This window comes from Lissotriton vulgaris, chromosome 2_2 (assembly GCF_964263255.1).
Source record: "Lissotriton vulgaris chromosome 2_2, aLisVul1.2, whole genome shotgun sequence".
NCBI classification, from domain to species: domain Eukaryota; kingdom Metazoa; phylum Chordata; class Amphibia; order Caudata; family Salamandridae; genus Lissotriton; species Lissotriton vulgaris.
This window is the reverse complement of record NC_141688.1, coordinates 297,114,106-297,134,835: the sequence shown is the minus strand read 5'-3', so window position 1 is coordinate 297,134,835 and position 20,730 is coordinate 297,114,106. Positions and strand designations below refer to the sequence as shown.

Below are 20,730 nucleotides of genomic sequence, written 5' to 3'. Positions count from 1 at the left end.
CAACCGGTATTTGGGAAAGGATTTAGAGAGTCACGCATTTTAAGTCATCCGTCCCATAAGGAAGATGGGGCTGCACATTTATCCTTGTTTGCCACATATGTCCCAGGGCTCTACGCATTTTACCCCCTCCCAGACAATATGCATCGACATATTTGAGAAATCAGGGCCGGTTCTAGGACTTTTGGGGCCAAGGGCAGAAAGGAAATGTGTGAGGCCCCCCTAATTTGCATACAGCGTGCAATCACAGAAAATGACATCATAGGAAGTGCAGTGGCAGCTGCCTCGATACGGGGTGTTGGGATGAAAAAATAAGTAAAATAAACCTACCTCCCCTGCTGCCGCCGCACGACTATCCTCCGCCCTCTTCTCTCCGCACCAGAAGCACTCAGGCTCCCGGACTCTCCCAGCCAATCACGACTCTGCATGAGCAGCTTTGTGATTGGTCAGAGTGGCCTGTTTGGCTGCTCATGCTCTGCCTGGGAGCCTGGGCATGTTCTCCACCAAGCTGTGCAACACAGCCCAGTGCAAACATGCTACGTGCACATGACAGTTTGGCCAGACCAAGAGGGCCGGCCCAGCAGTCATGCGCACTTAGGGAGTGCAAACCACTCCTCCCTCTTCTCTAGTGAGCTCATCCCGCCCTGACCTAGCTCAGATAACCGCATCACAAATAAAATGATAATAACGTCTTGTTCATATCATTTTATTTTTTGCATCGGCCTCCCACTTGGACAAACTGTGTGCTCTTGGGCAATCACTTTTCTGAACTTATTGCTGTACTCAATTTTTGGCAAGATTGGGAGTATTTTGATTCGATTGAAAAACTGCTTAAAAGTGTAGGATTAAAACATGGTCTAAGGGCTTGATTACAACTACGGTTAGTCACAGTGGCGGTCTGCACGCTGTATTACGACTCTGGTGGTTGGACTGCCATACAACTGATCCATGATCCCGCAGCGGTTGTGCAGCGTTTAGCAGCTGCAATATGCTGGTGGTGCGGCTGCAGCACGCCAAGCATATTAATAGAAGCCTCACCACCAACCTTTACATTGTGCTGAGGGTGGTGGTGAGACAACAGAGGTGGCCCTAACTGGCCCCTTGTGCCTCTGTGCATGGGTGTGCATGCAGGGAGGCACATGATGTGCCCCCCGGTATTTTTGCACCCCCAGTTCCTGCATAGGAAGGAATGCATAACATGGTGCATTCCTGCCCGTGCAGGAATGTATTGCGTGGTCCCACAGCGGTGCCTTTCAAAGGTTCTCCTATGAGCCGTAGAAAGGCACAGCAGTGGGGCTGCTGCAGCACATGCGCCTGCCCAGGATTACAGTTGTAATGCGGCAGGCGGTGTGAGGACGGCTTTGGCAGTCCTACCGCAGAGCGCTGGTGTGCTGTTTCAAGGGAATACTGCCAAAGTCATAACCAGGCCCTTAATATTACCTGGGAGAGAAGTGCGCAGTCACATGGTATATTCACCTAAATGCAATACAGTGGTAAATGTATAGCCAGGGCCACTGAAACTATGCAATTGTGTGGCCATGCTGTTTTACCAATAATTATGGATTTGCCGCATTTGCCACATAATCCAACATCTGCTAAATATTCTACAGATTTTAACCCAAAAACTGTTTCTTGCTCAACCAGTTCAAAAGTTACCAAGGGCCAGATGTATCAAGACTTTTTCCTATTCGCAAACGGGCCGATTCCCAGTATTGGCCCGTTTGCGAACTGGAAAAATCCTTTTGGGATATGTCATCCCAAAAGTCCACCGCAAAATAGGGAATCACAAAATTTGCTATTCCCTATTTTGCGAATGCATTTAAGGAATCGCAAATTGCGATCCCTCAAATGCAATTCTGGAAAAAACTGAAATTCGCAGTTTTGCATTAAGGAATCGCAAATAACCACCAACTTCCTAGAAAAATTCACTTTTTTGCATTTTCAAAGTGCCATGTGCCATACATGCCCCCCACATGTGCAGACAAGCACATTTCAGGGGTGCACCAGGGTGTTTTGAAAACCTTGCACCCTTAAAATTGCATGTGCAATTTGCGAGTACCTCTTGGCCCATAGAAATGAATGGGAAGCCATTTCTTATTGGCGGCTCGCTATTTGTGAGCCACAAATAAGGAATGCATAGGAATCGCTATTTTAAATGTGAAACCTATATACATTGCATTTTGCGAATCAGTAAAATTCTCTAATAGAGACTCGCAAAATGCAATGTTGATACATCTGGCCCCAAGACCCAGGAACACGTGGTGCCATGCAATTAAAGGCCCATTTCAAAGGTTCACTGGTTACCTATTTGTTTCTTATTACTATATTTGGGTGTTTTACTGCTACTAATGAGGGGCAGCCCATACTCCAACAGTGTTACCAAGTGTAAAATGAGAAAATAATGAAGTAATACTATGACAAAATGTACTGCATTACACCGCATAACTTGTTTTTACCACATAATCTAGTGAACTCTGCAGCACAATTTGTACGTCCTCTTCTGCATAATTACAGTGGCCCTGTGAATAGCCTTTGAACCAAGTAGACGTGTCTATTACCCACGCTGCCCATGCCTAGTGCAGGCCCTGGTAGAAATAGACAGTTTGTGTAGAGAAAGCAAAGTTACACATTTGATTCCAGTGAATTTCTAAACTTTTATAATTGATTTCTGAATCCGCCTGTTCCTGTGCACGAGCAGCTGATGTAACGCTTTAATGTGCCTTCTCTTTCAGATACCGGAGATCCAGAGCAGCCCCTGAGACCAGGCATCTTCGAGATCATCACCAAAGAGAACCAAGGTAATAGAAAACTTGGGCTTCAGGGCGCTAGACTTTGTTACAAGATACTCAGCTGTGACACTGATCTGAAGCGCCTTAGAGCTCATGATAGAACCAAGGCCAGGGCAAACCTCATGGCCTCTGGGCGCTAGACTCTGTTGAACAATAGTAAGCTGGGACAGCCAGACATTTTCGAGATCGTCACCAAACAGAACCAAAGTAAGAGAAAACGTCAGGCCTCTTTGCGCTACACTCTGTTACAAGATAGTCAGCAGTGAGCCTGAGCCAAGGTGCTTTCACAATCATCACCAAAGACAACCAAGCAGTTGGACACGACCCTTTCTGAAGGGTCACCACAGATCTGTGCCATCCTCTGCCGTCCTTTTGTGAACTCGTTCTTGTTGGGTTTTAGGCCTCTGTGCACTCTTTCCCCGCTGACCAGTGGTAAAGTGCTTCTACTCTCTCCCTAACACATGCTAACACGGGCCTACACCTAATTGGCATGTTTAATTTACTTGTAAGTCCCTAGTATCTGATGCTAGGTGTACCCTGGGTGTGTACATTGAACTCTACTACGGGGCAACATCACTCCTTCTGGTACCCACTAAAGTAGAGTTTTAAACATGTCTCAGGCCTGCCACTGCAGCTGTAGAGTAGATTGAAGCAGCCATTTACACCTGGTCTCAATACATAATCATTGGATCATATTTTACAATTGTAGTATATCTGGGAACAGATGCCATCCATTTAAAAACATACAGAGGAGTGGAGTAAACCACTTAAAATGAAATGCATTCTGGGAAATAAAGCCCTCCCCAAACATTTCAAAGTCATAGCATAGAAACATCCGGTAACTACATACAGATATGCATCATGTCATCATCATAGAACCACTATTATTAATCAAAGCATATGATTGGCTCTCAATGGTATATATTCTGAAGGATTGTGTCAAAATAATCATATCAATGAAAATCAAGCTTACATTTGTGTGGTACAAATTGTGCAAATCGAACCGGCTCGTTGATCTAGTTCAGTTAGTGACTATTCAAAGAATTCTATACATTGGTTCATACTTTTATGCAATACAGATAATAACATGTACAATCCTAGTTTAGATTTAAAGACTTAATAAAAATGTGTGGATGAAGAATTACACAGAATCTAGGGTGGTGACAGGGTGAACTGGCTGCCTCTGACAACATGTTTGTTGCCATTGCTGGTGTTTGCTGAAACAAGATACAAAGCGCTTAGAAGGCATATAGCAACTGCATTTGTCAATCAGATTTTTCTGTCTTAGTATGCTCGATGTTATTATGGCAAGCCAGTAAAATGCTTTTAGTGGTGCCATAAATAACTCCTGATATGACAAGACAACAACACAATAGGAATGTAAGACACTGGAAACCATTCCCAGTAACCATTAACAGCTGCAATCACTCACTGTTGATCAATCAAGGATTTATAGAGAGCAGCAAATCCCCCCTGAGGGTTTTAAGAATGCCTGCGTGCTCAGACCTTTTTGGTCTCTGGGGTCATTTATTATTTAGGTGCTCATGTCATAGTGTGATGTTTTACCTGAAATCTTCCTCCATTACAAGTGATTCTTGCACTTTTTTATGTGTTTCTTGAATTCACATTTGGGCCTAAAATCATCTTCCTTCTCTTCCATGTGCTATTGGTCCTTGCGGTTTTATGACAGACACTGACTACTGTCCCTGTGCTTTACTGTTGTAGGCAGCTCACAGCTGGTCCACGAGGGCGACATTGCTGTCGAACCAGGCCGCAGTGCCAGGGTATGTCCAAGCAACAGCTGCTTCTGGCCGAAATCCAGCGATGGGACCGTCCCTGTGCCCTACACCCTCAGTCCCACTTACAGTGAGTTCACTTCTACACCAAGGCTCAGCATTGTCTTTCATAGATACCTTTCCAGGTTGCTTCAACTTATGTCACCCCCCCCTTTCCTCTTTTTTCCATCAGGTGCCGAAGATTTGGATGCCTTCAAAGATGCAATGAGTGAGTTTGCAAAATTAACCTGCATCCGCTTCGTGGCGCGCACGGCAGAACCAAATTACCTCCAGATCGGGCCTGTGGATGGGTAAGAACAAGGGGTACCCTGAGGACTGATCCTACATTCATCATCACACCATGTACGGCTCCATCAGATACACCATTACCACTAGACCCTGCCTGTGGATGGGTGAGAGCACAGGACGCCCCAAGGACTGATTAAGCATCACATCAGATAGAGCTCCATCAGATAGACTCATTACTTCAGACCCTGCCTGTGGATAGAGAAGAGCACAGGGCACCCTAAGAACTGATCCTACATTCAGCGTCACACCAGACAGGGCTCCATCAGATAGACTCGTTACCTCCAGATCCTGCCTACGGATGGGTAAGAACAAGGGGCACCCTGAGGACTGATCCTACATTCAGCGTTACACCAGACATGGCTCCATCAGATATACTCATTACCTCCAGACCGTGCCTGTGGATGGGGAGAGCATAGAACACCGTTTAAGTTTTAAAGACCGCCATGCCAGGTTTTATTTAAGTCCTTTATTGAAGTAACTATTTGTACAGAGGCCCCATCTGCAGACAGGGCTGTTGTCAGCATCCAACCACTTCCTTAGCCTCTCACCAACAATCTAATCTCGAGCGGTGATGCCTTGAACACCAGCTTGCGCTTCACCACTTGGTTACAGAACCATAAAGTTTCTGTACCCTGAGATACCACATCACCTCGCTCATTTACCCAAATGAAAAAATAAAATAATTACAATTCACCACCCCACAAAACGAAACCACAGAAAATGCAAAGTGAAAAACACTAGTAAGGATATAAATTCATAACTAGAACAAAACTAAACATAGTCACATAACCAAGTACAATTAAACACAGTCATATATCCAAGCTGGTCTCTTCCTTACTTGTTGGGGGTCGGCTCTTAAGCTCCCCAGACAACTCTCTGCTTGAAGAAGCTTCTTCTCTTCCAAGAACAGAGCTCCATTTGGCAACCCTATTACAATTCCAGATTTTTTTTATTATCGGTCTTAACTGCATTTCTAAACAAACCCTCTGACTTCTGCATCAAAATAGCTCCCAACCCTTTGGAGCTAGAATCGGTCATTACTATGATGTCAGCCAACTTTATTCTCCATGCCACTGGAATCAAGCTATCCTGGCTGATGAGGGCTGAAAACCCAACAACCGGTCCTAGGATGCTTGTTTCCAGTCCAGGGAGGACCTGGCTTGGCAGTTTGGGCTGGACTGTTCCCATGGGGCACAGGGTCAAAACTGATTTGCATATGGCTGGGTTCAAACTAGAATGGCATAGTGAGCAAATAAAAAATGGAATTAGGCCCATATCTCTGTACTGGGGTGAATGTATGACATTGTTCTGCATTCTGTCCATCAACTGATGTTTTTGCATTGGATTGCACCAGATCAACTACAACCCTACACACACTGCAGGACACAAGTTGGGCCCAGTTTATATCTCCAATAACTGTGTCAAATACAGTCATGTCACAGAACCCACATGAACTCACTACTCCATCGTCCTCTTCAGCCTCCCCAGCCCCCACACCTCCACCTCCAAGATGACCAATGCCTCCCGTTGGAGGTGGTACAAATCTGAGAGAGCAGCTGGGTAAACGCCTTCAACACCTCCTACCCTGCTACTACCACTAAACTCAAACATGAAGTAAAAAGCGTCAACACCTAGATCATCAATTGCTCAGATAGAATCATCCCCATCAAGAGCAACATGCAGAGAATATCCTCCAAAAAGGCCAGCTGGTCTCTGAGCAGTCCTTGGTTGCATGCATCTAAACTAAGCATTATGTGGAGTTCCAAAAAACTCCGCTTCGCGCAGCGGAACATAATTCTTTTCCTCACTCGCATTCACGAACGTCAATTTGGAAAGCTCAAGTGATCAAAATCAACATCCCGGCAAGATTTTTCCTTGTTCGCGATCGTCAACATCAAGTAGGCAAGCACGATCATGGAAAATAAACATCCCGATGAGATTTCTCAACGCGGGGTGGTCAGGTTTCTCATAGCGATTGGTCGCGTCTACTCGCGACCGCTGGCGATGCAAAACTGCTTGTTCGGATTGAGAGAGCTGCCACTCAGGTAAAAATCTACTCGAGTGGCAGAAAAGAGAAAGAAGGGACAGCTTGCACTGTGCAAGGTGCCGTTTGCAATGATTGCACAGTGGGGAAAAGCATCCACACTGTGCAATCATTGCGAACAGCATTTGTCTATCTAACTTCGCCACTTGCGGTGCTCCGCGTAGTGCAACAGAGGTTTCTTTGCGCTTTACGTAGCTCCGTGAACTCTGCCCAGGATTAATCGAAACCAGTGCCAACAACAACGAGGAAGATTTCAACCTTGTTAAGGAATTCTCCAACCCAGCTGCCAGCAAAGACAACACCACACCCTCACAGGAACTGTGAGACAACCTTGCACACTTCTTCCATGACAAGATTGCAGCCAAATACAGAAACTCCAAAACTGCACCTATGTACTTCCTTGACAGAAAAGACACCACCATAACTGACACAAGCAACACACTGACCATCTGGAAAATCCTCTCCACCCAGGACAACATCTCCACGATGAAATCCATCCACTCGGGAACTTGCACAGACCCATGCCTGCGCCACCTCTTCAACCGCGAAAACCAAAGGATTGGGCAGGAGCTCACCACCCCACTCAACACCTCTATTACCACGGCAACATTTCCCGATGCCTGAGAAAATGCTGAAGTCAGACTACTCCTCAAAAAATTCTCTGTTGGCGCCAGCTACTGGCCTATCTGCCTGCTCCCATTTCCAGCGAAGTTATTGGAAAAGATCATCAAAAATCAACTTATTACCTGACTGGAGCAGAACCAGCTACTCAGCGCCTCCCAATCCAGGTTCCTCAGCAATCTTTGCACTGAAACAGTTCTGATCTCAGCTACCAACGACATCTGAACCCTCCTCAACCAAGGAGAAACAGCAGCTTTGATCCTCCTCGACCTCTCAGCAGCCTTTGACACTGTATCCAACCACACGCTGATCAAAAGGCTTCACCACATCCAAGGGGACACTCTCATAAGGATCAATTCCTTGCTCACTGGAAGAACCTAGAGGATCCACCCCCCATCTTTCACCTTTGAACCCCAGGAGATTACCTGCGGTGTACCCACGGCCTCATCCCTCGGCTCCATACTCTTCAATGACTACATGACCCCTCTGGCCAACATCGTCAGATCCCACAGTCTCAACATAATTTCCTATGCAGACAACGCAAAACTCATCCTCTCAATTACCCACCACCAGAACCGACTTCCACTGATGCATAACAAACATCACCCACATGGATGAGGAACATCTGCCTGCAGCTGAACACAGACAAGATAGAAGTACTGATCTTTGGCTACAGCAGCAACACATGGAAGGACTTCTGGTGGCCATCATACCTAGGAACTGCAGCCACTCCCTCCAACCATGCCAGAATCCTAGGAATCATCATTGACAAAAAGCTCACCTTGAAACAACAGATCAACATCGTCTCCTATGTCTGCTTCCTCACTCTGTGCATGCTACATAAGATATTCAAGTGGCTACCCCTACACACAGGATGCACCGTTGCACAAGCCCGCATCACCAGCCGACCGTACTACGGCAATGCCCTCTACATAGATATCACTGCCAAACTACTCATAAGCCTTCCCCGACGAACCAACATCACTCCCCACCTTAGGCAACTGCACTAGCTCCTCGTACAGAAGAGTTGCCAATTCAAGCTGCTGACCCACTCACACAAGGTTTTATACAACCAAGGACCCACTTACATTAACCGTTGTCTGAACTTCCACCAACCGTCGAGAATATCACCCTCAACCTCCTTTTCACTAGTGCATCCCTCCCGCATCTAGCAAAACAGAAGTGGAGGATGCTCCTTCTCCCACATCACAGCAAATACCGGACACAGCCTCCCACACACCTCCGCACCATCATCTCATGTTCTGAATTCCCAAATGGCCCTCAAGACCTGGCTGTTCAAATAAGCCTCCGGGACCAGCAAGTGCCTGGATACCCTATTGGGTGATTAGCCGTGCTTTGTAAATCTTGATTTGTTGATTGATCTATGCTCTATATTGTTCTTTGTCAATATAAAAAAAGTCATAACATGATACAACACCCAAAATGTGCAATGACCTGTCTTGGTCAGAAAACTCTCATTTAAACATCACCCGTGGGATGCGGACATTTACTTGGAGATCCTCCATGGTTATTGATGCCTCAGTGAAGGACCTTCCATGTTCTGTGAGTTCTCACTGAGGTATCCCAATGGGTTGTGTTCTCAATGTGATTCAGGACAGTCTGTGATGACCCTCTTTAGGATGAAAGATACTTCATAGGTTGTGGATTTAAATTCAATGAGCTGTGGATTCTCAGTGGGAGGTGGTCCTGCATGGGGTGCGAGCACTCATCAAAGGGCAGTCCATGCTCCGTGGAGTCTTAGTTATAGATCCATTACTGAGATATGACCCGCAATGTCTGAAAAGTCTCAGTAGAAGATGCCCCTCAATAGGCAATAGAATTTAAGTAAAATACTTTTCATGGGCAGTGGACTGTCAGTGAAAGGCTTTCCAGGTGTTGTGGATGGGCCTTCCATGAGCTTGAAATAATGCCAAATGGTTTCGACCTTTCAGTAAAAGTGCACTGTAAGGGTCTAAGGACTCTGTGTGGTAGACCCAAAGTTTCATGCATTTCTACTTACCATTTTAAGTTCTCAATGCTGAGCCTCCACTGGAGTATAATTAGCTTAGGTGGGTTGGTTTCTGTATTCTGTATGCTTTGTTAGTTCCCTATAGGTTCTGATGGCTGGATCCTGCATTGTTCATCCCCTAGTGTTGTGGTGGGCACCCATCACTGAGCTCTCAATGTATCTGTCTATGAGAACCATGTGATACTCAAATAATATCAGCACTGAATGTGTTCACTCACTGAAACTGTAATTCCCTAGTAGGTAGTAGTAATCCTTAACAGTACTGTGGGTTGCCACTGAGGTCTGGATCTGATACTTTTCTTGCAGTTGTTTTCAATAAACTGTTAACATATTCAGAAGATTTATGGGGCAGTCAATGGTTAGAGGACAGTGTCAGTGGTTGGTGCTTACTGTACCACATCAATGGTGAGTACTGGCATGTACCACTGGTTCTTTTCCACCACAACTGAATAGCTAAGTGTTAGAAATTGCATTTCTGGTTGACTGGGGTGTGTGTCCTGGTCAAGCAGTAACCACAATCCTAGGCAGGGTAAAGCACCAGCAATCCCTGAATTACCCTGTGCTCACCCTCTGGTAGCTTGGCACATAGCAGTCAGGCTTCACGTGAAGGTGATGTGTAAAGTATTTGTACAACAATTCAAACGGTAAACACATTGAAAAGACAACACTAAAAGATCCCACACAAGGTTTAGAACACTAGAGAATATTGAATTTGAAAGATTTACAGAAAAATAGCCACAAACAGCGCAAAATGCCAGCAAGAGATATCTTGTCACGCTGAACCAAGACAAAGTCACATGTTCAGGCCAACTGTGGTGGAGCGTGGCTGGCTACTAACACCAAGTTAGAACCACTGAACAAAGTACCTTAAATCCTGGTTGCAGAACTTTACATGGATCTGAGATGTGTCATTTCTGATGAGCTGCAACGCTGTAATGCAGAGCCTGATGTCGTCATCGAGCTTCTGTCGATGAAGGATGTGAGGGCCTGGGCGAGAAGCATTGCTCCATCAGCGATGCGTGAGTTCCAGAAATGCAAATGGAACTACTGACCTTCTGCGTTAGGCTCAATCCATGCAACAGCAGCGATGCTTTGTTGATGCTCGAGTATGTGCTGTTCAGCCAAGGAGATGCATCGGTTCATCAGAGGATGTGCCGCTTAGCAGAGAAGATGCATCGGTTCTGCAGGTAAGCACATTAGGCCAACTACTACGGGTCTAGGACTGGAGAGGCACTGCTTCCAAGAGTTCACTTGGCAAGGTAAATTCACAGATGGCAGAGTCCAGGTGTAGATGCAAGGTTACTGGAAGCCTGTGGATGCAGATCAAGAGGCCAGGCAACTAGGGCTTGGAGTCACTCTGAGTTCATAGAAGCAGGTCCAGTCCTTCTCACCCAAGCAAGAAGGCAGAAGGCAGCAGGTCAGTACAGCAAAAGCAGGAGTCCAGCAGAGTAGCAGTCCAGCAAAATGGAAGTTCATTCAGCATCACAGCAGCTCTTCTTCCTGGCAGAGTATTTTGAGGTCCAAAAGTGCACTGAGGTCATGATGTCTGAGATCCAGTTTTTATACCCAGTAGTGCCTTTGAAGAGGGGAGACTTTAAAGAGATGCCTTTGAAGTGTGCACATTCCTTACTTCCTGCCCTGGCTCCAGACTCACAACAGGTGGTGTATGCAGCCCTTAGTCTGTGTAAATGAGGCTGTGCCCAGCTCCTCCCTCCCATCAGGTCAGGATGCCCCATCAGGTCACACCTATGCTCCTATTGTGTGTGCCAGCCTGGCTGGAATACACAAAGCTCAGCTGTCGCCCACCCCAAAAATGTGACCAGAGACAGGCTGCAGTCCCAAATGGCTAAGGCAAGAATATTCCCACTTTCTAAAAGTGTCATTGTCAGGATTGTAAAATCCGACTTCACCATAAATTAGCATTTTAAATTAGGATAGCAGAGACAACAAACTTGAATCTGTTATATCTTCCCATTTGGAAATTATGTTTATAGATTTGAATAAGTTCACCCCAATGTCATCCTATGGGAGATAAAGGCCTTGAAGTGGTGAAAAACCAATGTAAGAATTTTTCACTACCAGGACATGTAAAACTTAAAAGCAAAAGTCCTTCATTAAAATACATTGCACCCTGTCCTCTGGGCTGTCCAGGGCCTATCCTAGAGATGACTTATAGGTATTAAAAATGAAGATGTGGGCCTGGATAGAGGATTAAATACCCAGGTCGACATGGCATTTTATAACTGCAGATACAGGCTCTGCAATGGCAGGCTTCAGACATGTTTATAGGGCTACTTAAGTGGGTGGCACAATCATTCCTGCAGACCCACTAGTAGCATTTCATTTACAGGCCATGAGCACATTTGGTGCACATTACTGGAGATTCATTAGTAAATTAAATATGCCAGCTGTCGACAGGCCAATGTTACCACAACTTAGGTTAATACCAAAAAACCCTTTAGCATTGGTTAGTAGTGGTAAAGTGCGCAGAATGCTTTGGGCAGCAAAAACAAAGTCAGTAGAAACAGGAGGTTGGAAGGCAAAATGTTAGGAGAAGGCAGGTCTAACACTAAGTTACTTCTGTTGTACTTGTGACTGCTTAAGATCAGCAAGGGTGAGTAGCTGAGGCTTGCTCCAGGAGGTTGTTGAGTACGATAAAAGTTACTGCACATGATTAACTAAAAGTCCAGTAAAGGCTTTCTGTTAATTTTGGTTGTGCATTGTATTTACACAAAGGAAAGCAAGGGAGTTAGCATAGAGAACATCTAAAACTCGAAGGGGATATTCTGCAGGAAGCAAGATGGCGGCCACGTAGTGGTGGCCGTTTGCAGCGCTACAGTGAGGACATGGACTTGTTCTGATCAACCTTGCTTATAGCTGTTACTATCAGCCTTAAAGCTGAACGTTATGCGCCGAAGGATCTCATGCTAATTACATGTACTTACTGGGTGTTTTGGAGGGGGTGCTGAGCACAGTTGCACAGTTGGCAGACTTCGCTAGTGCTCTCCTCTCCTCCTGCTGGAGGATCCAAATGGGCACGGGTGGGCGGAGCAGACTGAGAAGCTGGGAGGAAGGACCTGCAGAGAGTCGCCCACTGAGCGCGCAAAGTTTGCGGAGGCAGAGAGGGGTAATGGCACCCAAAACTCTATCAAAGGCTGCTGCGGCAGCTCGAAAGAAGGCGGAATTGGAGGAGATGATACCCGATGGAGAGGTACAGCGGGGGACCCAGGTGCAGACACCCCCTACGGAACCGGTAAAAAAAAGTAAGAAGATCACTGCTAGGACTCGCCAGGCTACGGCGTCTATTGTGGACTTACTTCTAAGAAGCGGTATGGAGAAAGAGGCAAAGACTGCTGTGGTTAAGGAGGTGGAGGAGGGGGCTAACGCTCAGGAGGCTACAGGTCTAAAACAGGGGGTGATTGCCCTTGCGATTGATGGCGCTACGCAACCCCCCCCATGGGAAGGACGCCAGCTGTACCCCAAAGCCTCACCTCACGCTTCCAAATGCCCAGTCAGTATATCAGCCGCTGGCTACACCTCTGGGGCAGCTCACGGTTGTGAAAAGTACTGCCGCTGCCGCTGATAAGATAGGGCAACCAGCTACGTGCATCACAGGGAACAGTGACAGTTTTGCCCAGGATCAGATCAGCCTGGTTGCTACCAAGGGCCAACAGGCTCAATGGGCCCCCGAAACGTCTTTAATAAATAGCGATCTGACCAGAAGAGAAGAATTTGTAAACTCAGATCCCCCAGGTACCAGCAGCGTCAAAAGTACTCAAGAGAAGGCTCCTAGCTAGTGCTTCTTCTCCGTTTCTGAAGATGCGGAATGGTCAGAAGTGGAGGATGAGCGAAGCTCTTATCTGTGAGACAGCAATTTAGAATCTGAGAGCGACCTGGAACAAGAACTTACAGCGACTGCAATAAAAGCAGCAGCAACTTCAAAAGCACACGAGAAGCCTCAGCGGGATCTAAGCTGGGACCACTCCTCAGCAATGTCACTCCAGGGTAGCCCTATGTTGGAAGCAACTCAACCCCCAATCCTGGAATTGATCCTTCAGGCAATTCTAAAACATAGCCAGAACAGCCGTAAATCCCAAGCGGGAATGAGGAAGATGCAGAGTGTGGTTAGAAAACTCTCCAAGGTCTGCGTTAATATGGGGGACAGAGTATCTAATCTTGAGGAGAGAGTGGTCACCACGGAAACTGAAGTAGCAACTGTCACTAGTAAAATGAGTCCCCATGAGCTCAGGTTATTGATATTCAATGAAAACTAGAGGACATGGAGAACAGGCTCAGATGAAATAATCTTAGGGTACTGAGAGTACCCGAGGAAATGGAAGGGTCAGATGTCAGAGCCTTCGTCATCAAACTCTTTGAGTCTGTATTTCCTGATCTTTCTAGCTGGAATTGGTCCGGAGAAGGGCACATCGGACACCTTTCAAACTACGCCGCAATGCATGAGAATGAGACAAACCAAGGGCAATTTTAATCTACCTGGGCAACTTCATCCTGTGGCAGGCTATAGCCAAAAAAACGAGGCCAGACGCGAAGAGGTCAAGCGAAGGGATTTCATTTTTTGTGCACCCAGACTTCTGCCACACGACAGTAGAGAGGCGCTGGAGACTAAGGCAGTTGATCAAGCCTTTTCAAGAGAGGAAAATGCAAGCCTATCTTATAAACCCAGCACAGTTGAAGATAATCAACGAAGGGCGGACACATTACTTCTCATCCGAAATAAAGGCGCAAGATTATCTGGACTCTATAGGCAGGGAATACTGTATGTTTGGTGTCCTATAGTTCAGTTTGGTAAAGATAGTAAAATATGGCTTAGCGCTGAAGCTAGTATAACAAGAGGTATCATGCTTGACACATTTATTTTGGTTGTTTGTTTACATTAGTCCTCACTGTTTGCACTGTAAATCATCAAATGCACAGACCAAGGTCTGAGAGCTTCACAAGGGAGGGTGCAGGATTCCAGGGGGGTAGAGGGTCAGAGTTGGGTGGAGGGGGTGAGAGGGGAGGTAATAGGGGGAGGGGGCTTTAGGGGGGAGGTAAGGGAGAAAAATGTAACAATGAGATAATCTGGTACTATGCAGTTTTGCTTTGTCTTTGTTTTTTGCTCGGTCTGGGCAATGGTCCAGTTAAGGTCCTGATACAAATGTTTCAAAAGAGCGAAGGTGGTAATTTTGAACAATAGAATGTTAAACATTAGAATCTGTACAATTAATGTTGGGGGGTTGAATGACTGGAGGAAGCGCCAAAGGTTAGCTTATTTTGTTAAATATAATGGAATTGATGTACTTTGTCTCCAGGAGACCCATCTACCTTGGACATAGAGGAACCTGATGAATATTAGAGGTTTTGAGATGTTGGCTTGTTCGTCGCAAACCTCTTCAATCAGGGGAGTTGCAATCTTAGCAAGATCCTCCTTGGGGGGGGGGGCAAGCGGTGTAAAGCCAATTGCCTAGGGAGATGGGCAGTAGCTGAGCTATTTATGGGTTACACACTTTGTGTAATCTATGGGTCTAATCAAGATGATCCTGAGGTTTATGATGCTTTGGAAGGAGACTTAGCCAGCTGGCCCACCCCAATTATAGTTTGTGGTGATCTAAACATTTCTGTTGATTGGTATAATCAGTCGTCATATGTAGGACGGAAACCCAGAGTGTTCCAAGCATTGAGTGCCCTCATAAGTTTGCACGGGCTGAAGGATGTTTGGGGGGGATAAGGAGCTGAATAGCCCAGGTTTTACATTTTATTCAAACTCTTTTCAGAAATATACCAAGTTAGATTATTTTTTAATTTCCTCTTCCGAAATAAACAAGGTCAGTATTCGGAAACTCCTGAAAGTAATTTCGGATCATAACCCGCTAATATTGTCCTATGAGCTGGATAAGGTAGTAAGGAAAAAAACAAGTTGGACATTTGAAAGAAATCTGTTAGCGGACCAGAGATTTGTAGAACATCGTAGGAAATGGACAGGGGAACTTTTTGATGCAAACCGTATACAACGTCGCGAAATGGCATATGGGACGCATTTAAAGCCGCTCTAAGGGGAGAAACCATCTTTTGTTCGGCAAGGTTAAGGAGAGAGGTTAGGAGAGAGATAGAGAGACTCATGGGAGAATTAGCTGAAGCAGAAGAACAACATCTCAGAGATATTGGACACGGAGAGGAAGATGTTGAGAGCCAATGAAAATTGATGATCATAAAAGCAGAGCTTCAGAAATTGGTTACTCAGAAGGCAATTAGCGATTATCAAACCTCTAGGCCAAGCGTTATGAAACTGGGGAGCAAGCAGGTAGGGCATTGGCGTTACAAATTAGACAAGATAAGGTCAAGAATATGATCTCCAGCATACAGGAGGAGGGCAGGGATTATACCGAACCACAGGATATACTACGTGTCTTTAAAAACTTTTATCAATCATTGTGTAATGAGGAGGTGTATTCTAGCTGCCCTAGTGAGGAGAGTGTTGATGAAGGGCCGGTATTGGATGAACAGGGGAGAGAAGAGCGCGATAAGGATTTGACGGAGTGAGATTAGGGTTGCATTACAGGAGCTAGCCGCTGGCAAAGCTAAAGGTCCCAACGGTATTCCTCTGGAGGTATACAAAAGTATTGAAACCGAGATCGCCCCCCTGTTGTTGGATCTCTTCAATGGTATATTGTGTTCAGGTATAAGTCCAGATTCATGGAAAGAAACAAGCATAATCGTATTTTATAAGAAGGGGAAACCAAAAGAAAACCCTGGGTCATATCGCCCAATCTCACTCATCAATGCTGATACAAAGCTGTATTCTAAAGTTTGGGCCAAAATATTGGGAAGGATCATTGGCGGACTTGTCTCTCTGTGGCAGCATGGGTTTGTTCCGGGGCGAGCTACGACTGACCATACTAGACGAGCTATATCACTGTTCGATGCCCATGATGCCGCTGGGCAGGATGGCCATGATCCTCCTCGATGCGGAAAAAAGCCTTTGACCGCGTGGTATGGAAATATCTATGGGATATATTAGGTGGCAGAGGCTTCGGATCTAAGGTTATGAGGGCTCTTAGAGGAATGTATCAATGATCCTGTAGCCCGAGTTCTAGTAATGGGGGAGAGCGCGGACAAGATTTTAATTAAGAGGGGGACGCGTCAAGGGTGACCCTGCTCTCCGATTCTTTTTTCATTACATATTAATCCCCTGATTCAGAGGATTTTAGGTTGTCCACAGATCAGCCCTGTGGTGCTCAATGGATATGTAAACAAACTGTTGGCTTATGCCGACGATCTGGCGGTAATAACCTCTGATCCCGAGCAGGCGATGCCACTTCTGGCTCAACTTGCAAAGGATTTTGGCAGCCGGTCAGGGTACCTACTGAATGAGGGAAAAACGCAAATAATCTGTACTAAAAACATCAGTAAGCAGATGCTAGATATGTGGATTCGGCTGTATATCTTGGGGTGAGAGTCAACACCTCCGTCGACAAGATTATTGCAGACAACTATTTGCCTCTTATCAAAACAATAGAAGCCGATTTGAAAAGAATCGATGTGTTACATCTCTCTCTGATAGGTAGGGTAAATGTGTTAAAAATGACAATGTTCCCCAAAGTGCTGTACTTGTTCCGGGCTATACGACTTCTTTTAGAGGAGAGAGTAATCAAAAAATTTGAATCAATTTTCATAAGGTTTATCTGGCAGTATGGTAAGGTCAGGCGCTCTACTAAATATATGTCGCTCCCTCAGGAAAGGGGTGGGTTGGCCATGCCAAATCTTAGGTTCTATCATTGGACATGCCTCTTTACACAAATGACTATTCTTTTTCAACCAGATGTAAGCTCGGATGTTGTAAACTGAGCTAATCAGTGTCCCCCCTCCATATTTGATGTGCTATTGGGGAGGAAGGCTATTGGTCTATTGATGTGTGAAGTTGAGCGCCAATACTATAAGAGATCTCGGTATAAGGTCCTGGAAGGGGCTTGGGGGACCTGGAATGCGGCCCAAAAGTTTTTGAATATTCCAAAGATAAATGCCTACCTTCATCTGTGGAACTCTAACCTTTTTTCCACAATTTGGCTCGGATAGGAATAGTTTGTTCTGGAAGGAGCAGGGAGTGAAGATTTTGGGGGATATTATGGAAGGAGACTCCATCCTTGGGTTTGAAACTATTCAGCAGAAGTACGGTATTCCTCCCAAACATTGGTTCTTGAATGGACAGATTTAGGAACCCTGTCGGCCTTTAGACCTAGGATTATTTTGGGAACAGGTAATTCAATTATTGAGTATCTATCAAAAGGTGGTAAAAAGATCAAAATAGTATACAATCACCTGCTGTTGGGAATTCAGGATGATCTGGAGAAATTGGAGTCCTCTCTGGCGTTGAAAATAGGAGACCCAGACATTGATCTTGATCTAGCCCTACTTTTAAATAATAAACAATTCCGTTCCTCAAACTTGAGGGCACAGCATTACAAAACATTGTTTAATCTTTATTACACCCCAGCAAAGCTGTTTGCCTGGGGTGTTAGGGACGACGATAGATGCCCCAAGTGCAATTCCGGCCCCGCGGATCTATTTCACATGTTTTACCACTGTGACACGCTAGCCCCAATTCGCAGGGAAATTATGAAATTCTGGGAGGGGCTGCTAGATCTTAAAATCAATCTATACCCTACCCTAATGTTATTAGGCACTGATGGTAAGCTGCAGCTGGGAAAAGAAGCAGAAGCTCTGTTTTTTATCTCGGTGGCGGTACTCCTGATTCTTATTTCCACTGGTTGGAAGGACACCATAGCTCCATCTTTTCAAATGTGGCTTGCCAGATTGTTGGGAATGCACACTATAGAGTCATGTTTGTATGATCATAAGGGTAAAAAAACTCAGGAAATGGGCAGAAATATCTAGACACCACTCAAAAAGTGGAGGGATTCAAGACTTAAAAAAAAAAATGTTAAATTTATGTATTAACTGTAGGAATTTGAACCCCTCAGCAGTTTTTAGCTAAGAATTGATGTTAAGTTATATATGCTTTTAACAATTGATCCAGGCTTTTATAAGTCATTTATTTCTTAAATATGAACGATAACGCCTGTCTATTTAAGGAAAAATGAATTTGTATATATTTCTTTATTGTACCAGAAACTCTCAATAAATATATTAAAAAAAAGAGAACACCTAAAACATAGAAGGTGGCCAAAATACAACCTCAAGCAATATCCAAACATGATTCTAGGACATAAGTGCAGTTGTAGCCCATGCATAGTGTTATCCTACAGGGGGATGTATGCTATTCTCTGCTAAAGCCATGAACTCTTTCATATGCTGGTGTTTATAATTCTCCGGTTCATTGGAACAAAGTGCTACAACGTATGAGCATAGCTGTGATATGCCTGGTGTTTGACTGGACATGTTACTCTAGACAATGCCCATCACAACATGGGGCAGGAGTGGGTCTTGGGTACTTTTGCTGGACAGAAATGTTGAGTCTAGTCACCTATAGATCTATGAGGACTCCATGTCAAGATTCCAGAGGCAGAAATAAGTCTACAAATGGTAAAGATATCCTGAAGGGACACACCATTTTAGGACACCACATGCAATGTATATGCTTTCTTAGCTGCACAACACACATGTAACATGCCACACACAACTGGAACACTTACTCCGTTGGAGGATGGATCCTAGTAATGGGGGACTGTACAGATATACCCATCGACAGCTGGTAGATCTGCCTCCTCCCAGGCAGAACATACTCCCAGATATGGAGACCACTGGGACAAACACTGTCACAAGAAAGGCCAGCAATTAGTCACATTGGTGCAGTATGGCACAATTTCCTTTGTATGCAAGGCCTTTCATAATAACCTAGATTGCACATTGTCTCTGTCCTATAATGCCTCCTCCCTTGCATATAACAACGGATGTATGATGTTACCACGCAATAAAAATGATCGCGGTACATCACAACGCAGCTTTTACAACGCAAGTTGTTACCACGACTTGCGCTGTAGGGTGCTGGACTGAGGAATAGTATGATTTACTATTCCAACTTCAGCCTATGTACAGTAGGGAAGGTGTTGGAATAGTTAATCTACTATTCCTTAGTCTAGAGCGCCCTCCAGTGCAAGTCGTGGTAATGACTTGCGCTGTAAAATCTGCGTTCTGATGGCACTGCGGTGTTTTGGCCGCGTTGTAAAAGTTGTTTACCATAACGACAGTCAGAGAGGATACACACAGGGCGATGCCTTGTATGGGGTAAGATTGTAATATTCTTTCTCTGAAGGTGCAATTACAGTGATTTATGGGTCTCCCTGGTCCATCTTCTCCTCTAGGTGCTGGTCGTATATTGGGAAGATAGGGGGACGACAGCAGTTATCTCTCTCTGGGGAATGTATTTGGAAAGGAGTCATCCAGCATGAGCTGAACCATGCCCTGGGCTTCTACCACGAGCATGTCCGCAGTGACCGCGATGACCATTTGACCATCATGACAGAGAACATCGACCCGGGTAAGTGTCACCCCTTGGGCACCACTTATTACTGAGAAGTAAAACTGAGTACAGCTCAGATTCCTGATGGGCTCACCTGGCAATGATTTAGACAACTGATTGGTTCACCTTAGGTTTGATCACAGATGTCCACCAAAACACCCTTTCTACCAATCCGACCCTTGGTTAGAGTGATCAATATTTGTTACCGTCACAGGCTGGTGTCCTTTTCACAAAAGTAACCACTGCTGAGGGCATTAACTGGAGCAATTCTTCATTTGAAACCATTGTTGTCAGCCTACATAAAACTCCTGGCACAGGATACATTGAGACCCGTATTTAAAAGGCCCATGACCTGATGTTGATATTGAGGATCAGTGACTGCCAACTACAGTGCCCTGCTTCAGAGTGACGGCCCAGATTTACACAGACGTCACACAATGTAGTGCAGCAAGTTAATTTGTTGTGCTGCATTGTAGGACTGCAATACTAAGATGTGGTGCTCTTCTGCTCTCTCCCAGTGCTGGTGGCAGACTTTAGGCAGACATGCACCAATGCAGAGACCCTTATTAAATAGGGCTAGAGTGTCTGCCTTGTCTGAAGAATAGTTTTTGTGTTGAAAACTGTTCCTTTATATACAAAAAATATTCTTTGAGACTTTTCTCACTTTGCTTGCGTGCTACAAAATGCAG

At 45.2% G+C, this 20,730-nt stretch overlaps 1 protein-coding gene across 1 annotated transcript in view; it reads left to right on the top strand.

Moving 5' to 3' along the window:
* LOC147729333 (embryonic protein UVS.2-like) overlaps positions 1-20,730 on the top strand; it is a 65,849-nt gene that overhangs the window by 11,201 nt on the left and 33,918 nt on the right. The window contains exons 3-6 of the mRNA XM_086959826.1: positions 2,730-2,795; positions 4,512-4,652; positions 4,755-4,872; positions 19,884-20,059. Of these exons, the coding sequence (XP_086815952.1) occupies positions 2,730-2,795; positions 4,512-4,652; positions 4,755-4,872; positions 19,884-20,059 (501 nt within the window). The remainder of the gene's footprint in view (positions 1-2,729; positions 2,796-4,511; positions 4,653-4,754; positions 4,873-19,883; positions 20,060-20,730) is intronic.